The following is an 18427-nucleotide window of genomic DNA, read 5'->3' as shown; positions in this document are numbered from 1 at the left end:
CAGCAAGACGCCTCCGAATTGTTTATAGTATGAGGCCGGAAGACCATCAGGACCAGGGGACTTACTAGAGGGCATACTGGAGAGTGCCGCCTGGAGTTCTTTAAGTGTAAAGGGGGATTTTAGTTGGGTTTTTTGCATCGTAGTTAAGGTTCGAAGAGAAAGGGAGTCCAGGAAAGAGTCAATCAGCTCAGTTCTGTCCGCGAGTTCCTTGGGCGTCTCTCCAGGGTGTAGGTCATACAGTGTTTGATAGAAGGAGCAAAACTCAGCCGCAATGTCATTGGTGTCCTCAAGTACAGCTCCAGATGGAGACCTGATTTTGGGGATATAGTTCTGTTGTCTTCTCTTTTTAGCTAGATAAGCCATGAGTTTGCTCCCCTTATCACCATGCATGTAGTGTTTGTGCGTAGCATAGGTATATGCCTTTGCCGTGCGCAAATTCAAACATTGTTTGAGTCTTTCTCTGGAGAGTATAAGCGAGGAGAGAACCCCTTGAGCTGCGGACATTTTATGCTGGTTTTCAAGATCAGATATTTGGGAAAGAAGGTCGTCAATCTCCTTGTTCCTCTCTCTCTTCATGAACAAACCTATGCTTATGAGTACTCCCCTGATCACTGGCTTATGGGCCTCCCAGATAGTGCTAGCAGAAACATCCTGCGTATCATTCTCCACAAAGTAAGACTTCAGTGCTGCCTCAACTCTCTGCTTATTGTGTGACGAATAAAGGAGAGTTTCGTTAAGTCTCCAATTGTATTGCCTAGGCAAAAGAGTGTGTATGTTGAGGTACATGGACATGGGGGCATGGTCAGACAGGAGAATGTTACCTATAGAGGGTGAATCTACTAAAGAGAGCTGGCTATCCATGATAAACAGGTAGTCTAGTCTTTGGTACGAGTGGTGAGGGTGGGAGTAAAAGGTATAGACCCTAGCCGTAAGGTGGAAGGATCTCCACACATCCATCAATCTTAAAGATGTGAGGAGTCTGCGGATTTTCCTCAAAGCTGGATAGCTATGAGCGGAGGTTCCCGTGGAGGATTCCAACAAGCGCTCAAGCGCAATGTTGAAGTTCCCCCCCAGAAGCGTTAGGCCCTCAGTAAACTGAGAAAACTTGTCTAGAGTCTCAGATAGCCAGGATATCTGGCCCGAGTTTGGGGCGTAAATATTACCAATAGTAGTCAGAGTATTCGCCACTTTACCTTTTATGAAAAGAAAGCGGCCTGCGCCGTCAGCAATCTGGGAGACAAATTCAAAGGGAATGTCAGACCTTAGTGCTATACTGACACCATTACGTTTGCCACTATCATTGCATGAATGAAACCATGTAGTGTAAGGTGATTTAGTTAGGTTTGGGACTTTACCTTTCAAAAAGTGGGTTTCCTGGAGCAGCAGCACAGACGAGTCCATTTTCTTGAGGGAGTGTATGACCTGGGAGCGCTTAGTAGGGGAATTGAAGCCCTTGACGTTCAATGTCGTAACCTGAATACGTGACATGTAGGCACCGGTATGAAGAGAAAAAGAAAGATGAAAAACACAGAAAAGAGAACAATAAGAAATAAACTGTTTTCAACTGTTGTAGTAAAGATATTTGCACTGATCAACAGTGAAGCACTGACTGGCAGAGAGGCGTGGCGGCGGTGAGAGGAGTGAACGAGTGAATAAGAGTTTGCACCCGTGAACCCCTGTCATCCCGGCACCCAAACAGCTAACATTCAAGGCAGGCGATAACTAAAGAAATTTAAAGCACCTAAGGAGATAAAGTTAAGACCTCAAATCCGTACACAAACTTATCGCTAGACAGACATATAATGTATGCAAATAAGAAAACACTCCTAAGCAGGACCACAATTCTATCATGGAGGATTATTTGCTGGTCTCTTCTTAGACGGACGGGGTCTGGGAGTCAGCCAGACATCAGGCTTAGGCAGAGATGAAAGAGAGGCTACATCTGTGTAAGGTTGCCAAAAGGGGATAGTGGTATGGTCCAGGTCTAGTGGAGAGCAGGCATTCTCTAGATCCTCCGCTGATCGAACAATGAACAACCGACCCTGGAAATGGTAGGATAGATCAAAAGGGAAGACCCATTTGTACGGTATTTTTAGAGATCGGAGGCGGTCCGTGACAATCCCCAGAGACCTACGTTTGGATAGGGTAGTCGGGGAAATATCTTGAAAGAAAGTCAATTTATGTCCCTCAAACCGAAGGTCAGGCATATCGCGTGTCTTGCGGAGCACCGCTTCTTTAACAGGAAAAGACAGTAGCTTGCATACAATATCCCTCGGTGGTTCCCCTTCCTTGGGTTTTGGACGTAGAGCCCTATGAGCTCTCTCAATCTGTAGGTCTGGGGGTGAATCAGGGCTGAGTAAAAATTCCAGGATTTTCTTAGTCATAGACATGGTCTCATGTGGGGGGAAGTTTTCCGGCATTCCCCTAATCCGCAGATTATTGCGCCTTCCCCTATTGTCTTGATCTTCCAGGTAAGTGTGAAGAGAGTTCAGATGGGTTTGGCATGCCTAAAGTGCCGAGAAGGTCGCATCTCCATGAGTAAGTAAAGCATTTTGGGTTTCTTCAAGTAGCTCAACTCTAGCTCCAATGTGGTGGACTTCCTGTTTAATATCGGAAAGTTCACGCATTACAGGCTGTAGGGCTTTCTCAATAATCTTTTGCAAGCCTTTAGTAGAAATGGAGACCATGGAAGGCGGGTCAGGTGTCACTTCATCCTCCAGGTAACTTTCAGCATCTGAAGTGTCCCGATGATCGTTAGGCAGCAGTGACCATTTAGCGGAAGATGTAGATCTTTGGGGAGAGCGTCTTTTCAGGAATTTATCCATGTCCGGTTTTTTGTTTGGGAGTAGTAGGGGGGTCTCCGTGTTTAGCCGGACCAATTTTCACCATCTTGCTTTTTATATGTATCTGAGGGAGCCGGGAATGAGAAGGTCACAGTCCACTCACATCTGCCAGCAAAGATTCAACAAATACGTGGGGGTAAGATCCTCCCGGTCGAAGCAATGAAGTAATCGATAGGAGGGTACCCCAGCAGCTAGGAGGTGAGGCAGCCGAGCAGCGTATGAAGGCCTGTGAGGGGGTGCAATACGGCACTCTGACGGGTCTAGGCGGGGGAGGACACTCCTGTAGGCAGGAAAGGGCAGGGGTTGCCCCCTGTGTGGAATGCCAAGCCAAGCAGGTATGAAGTCAAGGGTCTTCTTGGGATTCCCTCCAGTTGATAAAAAGAGGAGTTGTTGCTTTTAACCCCTGGCGTGCAGGGCTGGGAAGGTAAAGCTGGGAAGGCTAGTGTGTTAACCCAGCAGCCTGGGTCCCAGAGACCGGTGAAGCCTCCTGTCTGGTGCAAAGGGCCGGAGCAGAAGATCAGCACAGTGGGGCCGGCGTAATCTATTCCGGGGATCTGGTGCTCTTCCTAGGCCGCCTTTCCGCTGAAGCTCAGATGAGCTCTGGAGAGCAGCAGCTGGTGTGGGAGCTGGGTTCTGTGATGGGGCCATTCCTCCTACCTGGGCTCTGCCGCCCACAGAGGCTGGGCCCGTCTCCACGGGAGCCGTCAGGACCCGACACTCCGAAATCGAGGCCGGGGATCGGGGCCTCCGTCTAGGCCGTGATACAGCGGCCGCTCCAATGGACTCCGGAGGACAGCAGCTGCCGGGGGAGATGTGCTGGGGAGCGTGACCTCCACCCCGTCCCGGATCCACCACTCACGTGATACGGACTTGCTGCAGCTGTAATCGTCTGCCCGCCGTCCCCAAATCGAGGGCGAGGACGCAGCTTTCCGACTGGGCCGTAGCACTCCAGGTGCCCAGAATTGTGCCCGCGACGGATCGTTCTGTTCCTCCAGGTGTGGAGAGCACAGCCAGGTATGAACAGTCGCCCCCAGGTGTGTTGGGAGGGCGGATGGCAGCTGATGGTATCTAGCTTGCCGGAGCTCCTGCACGGCACGTCCGCCCTCTCCAACGTCGTAGCCACGCCCCCGAGTTCCTCTCCTTTTATGCCCATAGCAGCCAATGACACAGAGGTATTCTTTGCAGCATGAGATGGTGCATTGTCATGCATGAAGATAATTTTGCTACGGAAGGCACGGTTCTTCTTTTTGTACCACTGAAGAAAGTGGTCAGTCATAAACTCTACGTACTTTGCAGAGGTCATTTTCACACCGTCAGGGACCCTAAAGTGGCCTACCAGCTCTCTCCCCATGATTCCAGCCCAAAACATGACTCTGCCATGTTGGTGGCCATTTACCAACAAATATCCAATGTTTTCATACCTTGTCCAAGGTATATCACTATTTCACGCTTTTCGGCAGCAGAGAGATCCTTTTTCTTTCCCATATTGCTTGAAACCTGTGGCCTGCTTAACCCCTAGGCGCACCAGGACGCAACTGTACGTCCATGTGGCCAGTGTCTTAAGGGACAGGGACGTACAGTTACTGCGTGGTTCCCGGTGCACACTGTCGGCGACAGTGTGCACCGGGAACCGGGAGGCCAGCAGTCCCTGACAGCTGACACTCCACTGTATGCCGATCAGCGGCTTATTTCCGCTGATTTCAGCAATTAACCCCTTGATTGCGGTGATCGATTGCAATCACCGCATTCAGGGGTTTCTAGCTCATCGGCAGACCTCACGATGAAATCGTGAGGTTTGCAGATGGCTAGCATGGCGATTGGAGGCCAAGTAATGGCCTCCGTGTCTGCCATGTACGGAAGCCTATCAGGATCAGCCTCCTGATAGACTTCCTGTCAGAGTGACAGGACGTCACTGCCGTTCGCGATGCACACTGTCGATGACAGTGTCTGTGACAGTGTCGGCGACAGTGTGCATCGAGAACCGGGAGGTCAGCTGTCCCTGACAGCTGACACTCCACCAGTTGCCGATCAGCGGCTCATTGCCGCTGATTTGGGCAATTAACCCGTTACATGCGGGGCTCGATTGCGATCTCCGCATGTACAGGGTTTGTAGCACATCAGCAGCCCCCATGCAATTGTGGCCTCTGGCTGGTCCTCGTAGACTAACTGTCAGAGTGACTGTGACGTCACACTGACAGTTGGAATACGTTACACTGCCAAGGTAGTGTAATGTATTCTAGCAGCGATCAGAGCTGCAGGTAAAAAAAGAAAGTGTAAAAAGTAAATAAAATAAAAAATAAAAAGTTAATAAAAATGTTTTACAAAAGATTTTTTTTTCCTATAATAAGTCTCTTATTATAGGAAAAAAATGAAACCGTTAAAAAACAGTACACATATTTGGTATCACCGCGTTCGTAACGACCCAATCTATAAAACTATAATTATTTTTATTTTTACCGCACGGTGAACGCCGCAAAAAAAACAAACTAAAAACAATGCCAGAATCACTATTTTTTGGTCACCACCCCTCCCAAAATATAGAATAAAAAGTGATCAAAAAGTCGCATGTACTCGAAAATAGTACCAATAAAAACTACAACCTGTCTCGCAAAAAACAAGCCCTTACACTGCTTTTTTAACTGAAAAATAAAAAAGTTACGGCTCTCAGAATATGGTGACACAGAAAATAAATTATCTTTATAAAGAAGTGATTTTATTGTGCAAACGCTTCAAAACATAAAAAAACTATATACATATCGTATCGCCGTAATCATACCGACCCGCAGAATAAAGTAAAATTGTAATTTATAGCGCATTATGAACGCCGTAAGAAATAAAGAATTTAAAACGCCAAAATCACTGTTTTTGGCCACCAAAAAATGGTACCAATAAAAACTACAGCTCGTCCTGCCAAAAATAATCCCTCACACCGCTCAATTCATGGAAAAATAAAAAAGTTATGGCGTTTGGAAGGCGGGGAGTGAAAAACTAAAATGGAAAAGCAAAAAAGGATCAGTCCTGCAAAGGGTAATTAATTTCTATTAAAAAAATAAATTATTACCACATGTGGGGTATTGTCATACTCGTGAGAGATTGCGTTACTAATTTAGGGCGACCTTTTCTCCTTTATCCCTTGTGAAAATGAAAAAATTCAACATTTTAGTGGTATAAATGCTTACTATACCCCTAGAAAAATTCCTTGAGGGGTCTAGTTTCCAAAATGGGGTCACTTTTGGGGTGTTTCCACTATTTTGTTCCCTCCAGGGCGTTGCAATCACGACATGGCACTAAAAACCAATCCAGCAAAATCTGTGCTACAAAATCCAAATAGCGCTCCCTCCCTTCTGAGCGCTGCCGTGGGTCCAAACAGCAGTTTATTATCACATATGGGGTATTTCCGTAATCGGGAGAAGATGCTTTACAAATGTTGGGGTGAATTTTCTTCTTTATTCCTTGTAAATATAAAAAATGTCTATGTTTTAGATTTTCATTTTCACAGACTAACTCCAATAAATATAGCAAAATACCTGTGGGGTCAAAGTGCTAACTATACCCCTAGATAAATTCCTTGAGGGGTCTAGTTTCCAAAATGGGGTCACCTTTGGGGAGTTTCCACTGTTTTGGCACCACAAGACCTCTTCAAACCTGACATGGTGCCTAAAATATAATCTAAAAATAAGCAGGCCCCAAAATCCTCTAGGTGCTCCTTTGCTTCTGAGGCAGGTGTTTCGGTCCATTACCGCACTAGGGCCACATGTGGGATATTCCTAAAAACTGCAGGACCTGGGCAATAAATATTGAGTTGTATTTCTCTGGTAAAACCTTCTGTGTTACACAATTTTTTTTATTACAAATGAATTTCGGCAAAAAAAAGAGAAATTTGTAAATTTCCCCTCTTTCCTGTGAAACGCCTAAAGGGTTAAAATACTTTCTGAATGCTGTTTTGAATACTTTGAGGGGTGCAGTTTTTAAAATGGGGTGATTTATTGGGGTATTCTAATATAGAAGGCCCTCAAAACCACTTCAGAACTGAACTGGCCCCTGTAAAAATAGCCTTTTGAAATGTTCTTGAAAATGTGAGAAATTGCTGCTAAAGTTCTAAGCCTTGTAACGTCCTAGAAAAATAAAAGGATGTTCAAAAAACGATGCAAATATAAAGTACACATATGGGAAATGGTAACTAGTGACTATTTTGTGTGGTATTACTATCGGTTTTACAAGCAGATTTTTCCACTATCATAAAGTACAATATGTCACGAGAAAACAATCTCAGAATCGCTTGGATAGGTAAAAGCATTCTGGAGTTATTACCACATAAAGTAACATGTCAGATTTGAAAAAAATCGGCTGTGCCACAAGGCCAAAACAGGCTGCGTCCTAAAGGGGATAATAATGTGGAACGTCCTTCTTAAAGGGAATGTGTTGGCAGCAAAACATGATTTATTTATTTTTAGTTAAACAATTAGTGTGTAGGTGATTAAACATTGTTCTATTTTTTTTTTTTTTCACGAGTCAGGAAATATTATAAATTGGATTCAATTGGATTCTAATTTATAATATTTCCCATTGCTGGTCACTAGATGGAGCCATTCCCAAAATTGCAGCATTGCATGTGGTAAAGCAACCACATTGCTTTATGCTGCAAAATTGGGTAAAAAGCCCTCGCTCTAGTGAGCTCTCAGCATCCCCCCCTCCTTTATCCTGGCTAGTGCCGGGATAAACGAGGGGATTGAACGGTCTAACCTCCTACACTGTGTGTCGCCATTTTTTGAGCTAACACACAGTGTAGTAGGTTTACATACAGTAGTAAAACACACACAAACACGAACATACATAGAAATCACTTACCTGCTCCTGCCGCCGCGGCTCCCTCCGGCCCGTCCGCTCCGTCTGCTGCCGCTGGTCCAAGTGCACAAGTCCGGAAGCCGCGACCGGAAGTAGTAATCTTACTGTCCGGCCGCGACTTCCGGTCCACAGGAAAATGGCGCCGGACGGCGCGCATTTCAAATTGGACTGTGTGGGAGCGGCGCATGCGCCGTTCCCACACAGATGGCGTACATTGAAGTGGATGGAACGGGCCCCATTCGCAGTCCCTATGGGACTGTGGCTGCCGTATTCCATGTCTGTATGTGTCGTTAATCGACACATACAGAAATGGAAAAAAAAATGGCAGCCCCCATAGGGAAGAAAAAGTGTAAAAATAAGAAAAAGTAACACACAAATGAATCCAAACGTTTTTAATAAAGCACTAACATCTATAACATATTAAAAAAAAAAAATTTTGTGGTAACACTGTTCCTTTAAGTAGTTTTCCTTTGATTGGGCACACCTGGCAAACTAATTATCACAGGTGTCTGAAATTGATTACAATGATCCAAAGAGCCCTAAGACACAATTCCATCCATGAGTTTAATTGAAAAACTAATAATTAAATGTTTATGACACTTAAATCCAATGTGCATAATAATTTGGAACACGGTGTAGAGGGTAGGTAGGAAGACATTTCTCGACTAGCATGAGGAACGTCACTTCCTCTGAAAGCGTCCACAAGCTTTCATAGGAGCAGGATAAAATTCTTCTCGAAAGTAGAGGTGCCCCGATGCAGATGTTCCCTTCTGCAGATATTTGATGTCCGTGGAAACAGATGGTCAGCGGAGGCAATGCAAGTAGGCACAACGGCAATGCTATGTCACATGCGCCATCATCACAGCATTGAGGGGCAAACACAAGTGCTCAAAATGTCACCTGGCTCCGCATTCTCCAACACCTGCAAAGGAACATCATCAGGTAATGTCTGGTTCCCAGGTCCCTGGATGGTAGTACTTCATCCTCCGTAAGGCCTAGTGGAGCTTCATCTGCTGATACTGCCAATGCTGGTGCATGGCAGGAAGTCCCACAAAAGACCTTATGATTCCTGCTATCTGCTGGTGAGTCAACTTAATGGTCTTCTAGCTGGGTTGTTGTTGGCATATTCTAGTGGTTACCAATGACGCTGAATCGACACACCACTCCCATGCTCGCTGCTACACGCAAGACTAGCACTGACAGTAGCATCAGCAGCAGCCCCAGGAAACGTAGCATTATTGACAAGATGGAAGAAACTATCATCTGCGTTGGCACACTAAGACCCTGTTCACATCGCGTTTTGGCCCTGTGTTTAGCGTGTATGCCAGGAAAGCTTGCTAAACGCGTCCATAGGGCTGAATTGTCAGGCAGAGCAATTTCAACAAAATCAGAACCAGAAACATTGACAGCATTCAAGGTGGGCCAGTATTCGGCAGTGGGCGGGCATAAGAAGAGGAACGAATGAGACTGCCGGATTTTTGCCAGTTTTTAGGTGTGGTTTTTAAGTGATTTTACAAAATACAACAAGGTGAGGATACAAATCAAGACAGACATAGCAAGCGCTATGTGACATACACAGACATAAAATATTTAAGTGATATGAAGAGGAACATGTCATATTCATTATAGCGTCCCATCCTCTGTACAAAAGCAATGTATGCCTGACAATCGAAGAAAAACTTTGTTGATCCCAGAGGAGGACAAATAGAGCGACGAAGGAGGAATGGAAAATAAAGGAAGGACGATGAAGAAGTGGGAGGACCGGAGAAAGAGTAAGAGAAAAAATTAACGAAGGGTCTGGGTAAAAGGAGGGGCAACCTTCTTGGGGGTTAGTCCAAGGCATATACACCTACTTACCCAAGATCTCCTGGAAGGGTAGGTTGAGCACCCTGCAAGCAGAAGGAACAGATGCCAGTCCCTGCTGGCCTCACCTACCACTAATGGCATCGGTAAGAGTAAAGGCACTGTGGCTGACACTTTAAAAGAGCCACTATGGTTGTCACCGTTGTGGGGGCATTGTGGCTGTCCCTGTTATGGGGTTTCAGTGATGGTCAATGTCATGTGGGCACTGTTATGTGTCCAAGGTGTGTGACCTATAATTTAACCCCTTCCCGCCGGATCACGTATATAAACGTCATTAAAATCGGTGGCTTACCGCCTTTTCACGTAAATGTACGTCATGGAGATGAAGCTGGCTCAGGAGCTGAGCCAGCGACATCACCACCGGGTGACAGCTGTATGTTACAGCTGGCACCCTAAGGTATCGGCCAGGACCGGAGCTAGCCTCCGATCCGACCGATTAACCCCTCACATGCTGCGTTCAATAGAGATCGCAGCATGTGAGGAGTTTATAGCCACCGGCACCCCAGCAACGTGATCGCTGGGTTGCCGGTGGCTGCAAAGGCGATCAGAGGGTTAATGCTTACCTCCCGATCAGCCTGTAACGGAATCCTCCTATGCCCCGTCGTCGGCGGGGCCCAGGAGGCTTCCGGCAACATCGGCAAGATGGCGCCGGCTCAGCTTCCGGCTCAGAAGCTGAGCCGGCGTCATCAGCAGTGGGTGTCCGCTGTATGTTACAGCGGACACCCCGATCTATCGCCAGGAATAGGAGCTAACTCCGATTCCTGGCATTAACCCCTTCGATGCAGCGATCCATTGTGATCGCTGCATCCTAGAGGTTTGTAGAAAATCGGCAGCCTTGCCATGCGATGGCAAGGCTGGCGACTGCTACCATGGCAACAGGAGCCCTAACAATGGACTCCTGTCTGCCATTACGTAAGCTGATTAGGCCCCGCCCAGAGGCGGAGCCTGATCGGCTTGCTGTCAGTGAACAACTGACAGTTCCAATACATTGCACTACATAGGTAGTGCAATGTATTAGAACATCAAACAAACAGTTGGACCTTCAAGTCCCCTAGTGGGACTAAAGAAAAGTGTAAAAAAAAGTGTAAAAAAAGTAAAAATAAAAGTTGGAAAACATACAATAAAAGTTTCAAATAATAACACAAAACACAATCGCCCTTTTTCCCTTATCAAGTCATTTATTATTGAAAAAAATAATAAAGCCATACATATTTGGTATCGCAGCGACCGTAACGACCTGAACTATAAAAATATTATATTATTTATCCAGCGCAGTGAACGCCGTAAAAAAAAACCTCAAAAACACTGACATAATTACTGTTTTTTTGGTCACTGTCTTCCAAAAATTGAAATAAAAAGTGATCAAAAAGTCGCATGTATCCAAAAATGGTACCGATAAAATCTATACCTCGTCTCGCAAAAAAACAAGCCCTCACACCGCTCCATCGACGAAAAAATGTAAAAGTTATGGCTCTCACAACTTGGCGACAGAAAAAATACATTCTCTTTCCAAAAGTAATTTTATTGTGCAAAAAGTTATAAAAAAGTTCTATAAATTTGGTATCGCCGGAATCGTACTGACCCGCAGAATAAAGGTAACGTAGTTTATAACGTACGGTGAACGGTGTATATAAAAAAAAAAGTGGCACAAGCTGGTCATGACATATTTGACACTGAATTGGCATATCTAGGGAAACATTTTAATTTGTACCTTCTGCAGCGCAATCATTTATGGAAAAGACACGTGGGGTGAAAATGCTCACTACACCTCTTAATAAATGCCTTGAGGGGTGCAGTTTCCAAAATGGGGTCACTTCTCAGGGGTTTCTTTTATTATTTCACATCAGAGCCTCTGCAATTGTGAACCAATACTTTATAAGTCGCCAAATTAGGCCTCAATTTTACATGGTACTCTTTCACTCCTGAGCCCTGTCGAATGTCCAGGCAAAAGATTAGGGCCACATGTAGGGTGATTCTAAAACAGGGAAACACCGCATAATAATAGAGAGCTGTCTTGTTATGGTGGCACAAGCCGGGCACCACATATTGGCGTATCTAAGGAAAAATTCCCATTTTCATTCTCCCACATCGTGTGCACACGAATTTCTGCAAAACACCTGTGGGGTTAACATGCTCACTACAGCCCTAGGTGAATACCTTGAGGGTGTTGTTTCCAAAATGGGGTCACTTCTGGGGGGGATCCACTGTTTTGGTCCCACAGGGACTTTGCAAATGCAACATAGCGACCAGAAACCAAATGCAGCAAAATCTGTACACCAAAAGCAAATGGCGCTCCTTCCCTTCTGAGCCCTGCCGTGTGCCCAAACAGCATTTTACGACCACGTGTGGGGTATTGCCGTACTCCAGAGAAGTTGCTTTACAAGCGTTGGGGTTCTTTTTTTCCTTTATTTGTTGAGAAAATTAAAAATTTGGAGCTAAAGCTACGTCTTATTGAAGAAAAAGGATTTTTTTTATTTTCACTGCCCAATTCTAATAAAATCTATGAAACACATGTGGGGGCAAAATGCTCAGTACACCCCTAGATGGATTACTCAAGGGGTGTAGTTTTCTCTATGGAGTCACTTTTTTGGCGTTTTCACTGTTTTGGTACCTCAGGGGCTTTGCAAATGCGACATGGCCTGCGCAAACCATTCCTGCTAAATTTGAGCTCCAAAAGCCAAATGGCGCTCTTTCCCTTCTAAGCCCTGCCGTGTGTCCAAACATCCGTTTATAACCACATGTGGGGTATTGTTTTACTCGGGAGAAATTGCTTTACAAATGTTGTGGTGCTTTTTCTCCTTTAGTCCTCGTGGAAATTAGAAAAAATTAGCTAAACCTACATAATCTTTGAAAGAATGACTATTTTTATTTTCACGGCCTACTTCCAATAATTTCTGCAAAAAACCTGCGGGGTCAAAATGCTCACTATACCCCTAGATAATTTCCTCAAGGGGTGTAGTTTCCAAAATGGGGTCACTTTTGGGGGATTTCCACTGTTTTGGCACCGGTAGAGCCCTTGAAACCTGACATGGTGCCTAAAATATTTTCTAATAAAAAGGAGGCCCAAAATCCACTGGGTGCTCCTTTGCTTCGGAGGCCGGTGCTTCAGTCCATTACCACACTAGGGACACATGTGGGATATTTCTAAAAACTGCAGAATCTGGGCAATAAATATTGAGTTGCGTTTCTCTGGTAAAAACGTCTGTGTTACAAAAAAAATAGAATAAAAATGAATTTCTGCAAAAAAAAATGAAATTTGAAAATTTCACCTCTACGTTGCTTTAATTCCTGTGAAACGTTTAAAGGGTTAAGAAACTTTCTAAATGCTGTTTTGAATACTTTGAGGGGTGAAGATTTTAAAATGGGGTGACTTTTTGGCGGTTTCTAATATATAAGGCCCTAAAAGCCGCTTCACATCTGAACTGGCCCCTGTAAAAATAGCCTTTTGAAATTTTCTTGAAAATGTGAGAAATTGCTGCTAAAGTTCTAAGCCTTGTAACGTCCTAGAAAAATAAAAGGATGTTCAAAAAACGATGCCAATCTAAAGTAGACATATGGGGGATGTTAATTAGCAAAAATTTTGTGTGGTATAACTGCCTGTCTTACAAGCAGATACATTTACATTTAGAAAAATGCTAATTTTTGCAATTTTTCACCAAATTTTGGTGTTTTTCACTGGTAAATATTGAATTTATCGACCACATTTTTCCACTATCATAAAGTCCAATGTGTCACGAGAAAACAATCTCAGAATCGCTTTGATAGGTAAAAGCGTTCCGGAGTTATTACCACATAAAGTGAAATATGTCAGATTTGAAAAAATGGGTCTGGTCCTGAAGGCCAAAATGAGCTTGGTCCTGAAGGGGTTAAGGGGTGGTGTATTTTTTCCCAGTACTCATTCCTCAAAAAATAGGCAAGTGAAGTCAGTCTTCTGGCGAGTGAGGAACTGGTGGCAATGTCAGGTGGAACCTCTCATCTTCTCAGAGGTTCGTTTGTGTGATCCAATCGAACACGTAGAGGTCGTACGGCAGTGACTTAGTATCCTGTTCTGGGGAACCCAAAAGAAGAGTAATCTATCGGAGCGGTCTATGAGCAAGCAGTCTGCAGCTTATGATCTAGTTAGGCTCTGTTCACATCTGCGTACTGGTTTCCGTTTATATCAGGCACGAAGGACGCATTGACGGATCCGTCATATGCAGAAAATGCCATAAATGTCCAAAAGATAAGAGTCCACCACTGGGACTCGTACCAATCTCTAAGCGGGAGGCCCCTGACCCCGTTCTACCTTCTCCCACTGGCAGCTAGGAGTACGGAAACAGCCAGGCTTGCTGTGCTACGATGTTTACGTAACTCCCATAGAAGTGAATAGGAGTTCCGGAAACAGCATAGCACAGCGAACTACGCTTATTCCGTAACTCCCGAATTTCTAAAACAACGTGAAACTCACTGTGCGCCGCTGTTTCCGCAGAAAAAGGTATGACGAGGGTCAGGGAGCCCCGTTTTAAAGATAGATGCTCTAGACCAGGGGTCTCAAACTCGGCCGGGTAAGTGGGCCGCATATAGAAAAAATGGGAAGTTGACGGGCCGCATTACTTTCAAATTTGATACAATACAAAATTATTGTTAATCAATTAGTTATTTGAACTACTAGAACACTATATTACTAGAATAATAATACTACATTACTATAATAATAGCGCTAGGATTAAAATTTGAGATATTTCTCCACGTGCTTATTTCAACAATCCAGCTTTCCAGTTTATGTGGCGCTAAATGCAGTCCAGCGGCTCAGTTAGCACACATGTCAAGATTGGGCAGCCCCTTTTTAGATAGTGCCGCAGTGCCCTCTGTGGATGCTGCCGAAGTGCCCTCTGTGGATGCTGCCGCAGTGCCCTCTGTGGATGCTGCCGCAGTGCCCTCTGTGGATGCTGCCGCAGTGCCCTCTGTGGATACTGCCGCAGTGCCCTCTGTGGATGCTGCTGCAGTGCCCTCTGTGGATAATGCAACACACCCCTAGATAAGGCCACAGTGCCCTCTGTAGATAAGGCCACAGTGCGCTCTGTAGATAAGGCCACAGTGCCCTCTGTAGATAAGGCCACAGTGCCCTCTGTAGATAATGGCAGTGTCCTCTTCAGATACTGTCACACACCCACTTGTAGATAACGCCACAGTGCCCTCTGTAGAGGCTGCCACAGTGCCCTCTGTAGAGGCTGCCACAGTGCCCTCTGTAGAGGCTGCCAAAGTGCCCTCTGTAGAGGCTGCCCCAGTGCCCTCTGTAGAGGCTGCCCCAGTGCCCTCTGTAGAGGCTGCCCCAGTGCCCTCTGTAGAGGCTGCCCCAGTGCCCCCTGTAAAGGGCTTGCCCAGAGCTAGAGTCCCAGGCAGAGCGCTAGTAGGCTCTTCCTGGGACTCCAGCTGTGGTCCTGACATCACTGGGACTCCTGCTCTGGGGAAGCCCCTGACATCATTGTCGATGTATGGACAGCGATGTCAGAGGCTTCCCCAGAGTCCCGGAGCAGAGCCGATAATAGCGCTCTGCTCGGGACTCCGGCTCTGGGGAAGCCCCAGACTTCGCTGTTCATATGTGGACAGCGATGTCAGGGAATTCCAGAATCTCGGAGCAGAGCCGATACTAGCGGCTCTGTGTCCCGCGGGCCACAGATGACAGCCCCAGGGGCCGCATGCGGCCCGCGGGCCGCGTGCTTGAGACCCCTGCTCTAAACGTTCACAAATCATTAATTTCAATGGAAGACATGCGATTTTATGCCCAACTTACCGTTAAAAAAAAAAAAAATGGGGAAAAAGGAAACAACCAGGTCCTATTCAAGTTGCGCCAAAATCGCATGTTTGACTGTGAATAGCGACCAAAGTCATTGTCTAGTCCTAGCCTAAGGGTCTAGTACCATATCGCGGTCAGATCAAGGTTTTCTTGACATTTTGCAATTATAGCATAAACCATGCCATGACTGCGACATGTGAATAGACCCTAATGCTATGCTCACACGTTCAGGATATGCCTGGCATTAAGGCTATGTTCACACGGGGTATTTTGCCGAGTTTTTTGACTCGGGAACCGTGTCGCAAAACTCGGCAAAAACGGCCCGAGAACGCCTCCCATTGATTTCAATGGGAGGCGTCGGCGTCTTTTTCCCGCGAGCAGTAAAACTGCCTCGCGGGAAAAAGAAGCGACATGCCCTAACTTCGGGCGCTTCCGCCTCTGACCTCCCATTGACTTCAATGGGAGGCAGAGAAAGCGTATTTCGCGCTGTTTTATGCCCGCGGCGCTCAATGGCCGCGGGCGAAAAACGCCGCGAAAATCGGCGCGAAAATCGGCGTGCAGGGAGAGGAAAATCTGCCTCAAAGTTCCAAACGGAATTTTGAGGCAGATATTCCTCCCCCAAAATACTCCGTGTGAACATAGCCTTAATGTGGCTAATCCGTGGCGTTTCCATTGCAGAATCCACGGAAATAATGAGCTCTTTGTTTTTTCGCAGCGCGGAAAAAAATCCCATTCACTTTCATATGAGCGGACTTGATAAGGTAGGCGCCTCAATCCTTATCAAATTCTCAACATGTGGAAATTTATCAAAACTAGTGCCAAGGAAAAGTGGTGTAGTTGCCCATAGCAACCAATCAGATTCCATCATTTTGCAGAGGTTCTTTGGAAAATGAAAGCAGAAATCTGATTGGTTGCTATGTGTAACTACTCACTTTTCCTTTGCACCAGTTTTAGAAAACGCCACATATAAGGTTATTCTTCACTTGGTGCAGAGTGGAGCCGTTGCCCATAGAAACCAATCAGATCACTGCTTTCGTTTTCCAACCTGCGCTTCTTTCTTCTATAAGGCGGCATACGTTTGAAGGACAAATCCAGTGAATTACACGCCATATAATCCTGCATAGGTCTACGGGAAAATGGCGGACGTCCTATAATAGACCAACAGTGATTATTCCTGAGGACTGGGAGGGTGATGAGATTGACTATATCCCGCCTCTAGCCGCTCTGCACTCAGGAGCTAAACGAATAGCCTACCTAACGCCCTGCCCGGGTCACTCCGCCCTCCTGTCGGCAGCTCGTATACCGGAAGTGGCCCTAACGTGGAGACTAGCGCCCGGTGCTTTCCGGTGACCCATGAGCTCCTGCCGGGTTCTCCTGTGCGGTTGGTGCTCCGGGCACGCTGGGGGTCTCGCCCGCCGGGCACCCATCGCCCTACACCCGAGGCGGGTGTCTACGCGGCCCAGCAATGGACCCGGCGGCTTTAGACCGGACAGAGTAGCCGTGGTGACCAAGACCACACGCTATGAGTTTGAGCTGCAGCGGTACCGGTACGCGGGGCTGTCAGAGGACGAGCTCAGGGAGCTGGTGAGTAGGTGACCATGCCGCCTGTAGGGGGCGCTACACTGAGGTCACTGGTGCTAAGAATTGTGGGTGGCATGAATTTGGTGGGTGGGTGACTTGTACCTGGTGCATAACAGAGTTTATATTGAAGTTATAGTCTGCCGGGTTTACTAACGCGAAGGGTACTATCCTACGTCGCGACGGCTGCACATGGATAAAACCCAGCCCTCGTGGTCGCCAATGGCTGCACGAGTTTAGCGGCAGAATTCTGCGGCCGTTGGCCACCATATTTCGGTGTGATTTTGTCCGCGTGCAGCCGTTGCAACATACCTTACTGCGATGTTAAATCTAGGATTTCCTGTCTTTTCCGACATTCAATTTGACCTCTACACCAAAGTTTTTTTTGGTTGCCAACTTTGGCGCTACTTGGAACTGACACTGGAAGTGAATGAGGGCCACATGATTTTCACCATTTACTTAGACAGGAAAAGTTTAATCACTGGAAATAAGTGAGCGGAATGTGATTAGCGGAGTTCAGATCCCACCGATCAAACGCTGACGTATCTATCCTAAGCGGTCAATGTTTAACCTCTGCCGACATTTGACATATACTTACGCCCTAGCTGGCAAGGGGAAGTATGGAGTGGGCTAACGGGCTGAGCCCGCTCCGTACTAAGCAGGTATCGGCTGTATTAAACAGACGACACTTCACTACAACGGGCGGGATCCTGCTCGTTCAACCCCTTAGATACTGCGGTCAATAGCAATTGCGGCATCTAAGCTGTTAGAAAGAGGTGGGCAGCTCCCTCTGATGTCTCATCGACCCCCTTCCCCTGCAACGCGATTGCGTGGTGCCGATGGTTATCATGGCAGCCTGGGGGCTTAATTAACGCCATCTTTGTGCTCCTACTAAGACCTAGCTTAAAGGGGTTATCCCATCTTGGACATCTATGGCATATCCACAGGATATGCCATAAATGTCTGATAGATGCGGGTCCCGCATCTATCTCTAGAACAGGGGCCCCCTAAACACCTGCTGCCTCCCGGCAACTTCCTGGTTAGGTTGGAGTTACAGAAACAGCCGAATGCTCGCTGAGATGTTGTTTCCGTAACTCCTATAGAAGTGAATGAGAGTTACTGAAACAGCGTAGCTCACCGTGCTACGCTGTTTCCGGAACTCCAATTAAATTTTATGGGAGTTACAAAAAGTGTAGCTCAGCAAACACTAGGCTATTTCTGAAACGGGAGCCGAGTAAGCTAGAACTAGGTTTAGGGGGCCCCATTCTAGAGATAGGTGTGGGACCCGCATCTATTAGACTCTTATGGCATATCCTGTGGATATGTCATAAATGTCCCTGATGGGGCAAACGCCTTTAATAGGCGCCTGTCAAAATCGCCATCTACTGCAAAAAATGAGTATTGCATTATATTCTGCAAGTGATTGCTGGTTCAAGTACCCTAGGACAGTGGTCCCCAACCACAGGGTCACGGATCAATACTGGGCCGCGGATCATTTGGTACAGGGTCATTGGTATCTGGT

At 46.3% G+C, this 18427-nt stretch overlaps 1 protein-coding gene and 1 long non-coding RNA gene across 4 annotated transcripts in view; one reads left to right on the top strand and one right to left on the bottom strand.

Moving 5' to 3' along the window:
* Positions 1-16904, bottom strand: part of LOC142663407 (uncharacterized) — a 112088-nt gene extending 95184 nt beyond the window's left edge. For both annotated transcript variants that reach the window (XR_012851093.1, XR_012851094.1), the window contains exon 1: positions 16582-16904. This is a non-coding gene — a long non-coding RNA (uncharacterized LOC142663407). The remainder of the gene's footprint in view (positions 1-16581) is intronic.
* The window catches only part of NADK2 (NAD kinase 2, mitochondrial), a 45761-nt gene continuing 43743 nt past the window's right edge, over positions 16410-18427 (top strand). Inside the window, exon 1 of one of the 2 annotated variants that reach the window (XM_075842003.1) lies at positions 16410-16911. In XM_075842003.1, the coding sequence (XP_075698118.1) occupies positions 16681-16911 (231 nt within the window). In that variant the 5' untranslated portion in view covers positions 16410-16680. The remainder of the gene's footprint in view (positions 16912-18427) is intronic. The other variant, XM_075842013.1, reaches the window with a different exon arrangement.

This window comes from Rhinoderma darwinii, chromosome 1 (assembly GCF_050947455.1).
Source record: "Rhinoderma darwinii isolate aRhiDar2 chromosome 1, aRhiDar2.hap1, whole genome shotgun sequence".
Classification (NCBI taxonomy): domain Eukaryota; kingdom Metazoa; phylum Chordata; class Amphibia; order Anura; family Rhinodermatidae; genus Rhinoderma; species Rhinoderma darwinii.
Note: the sequence above shows the minus strand (reverse complement) of the source record. Positions and strands in the feature narration are given on the sequence as shown.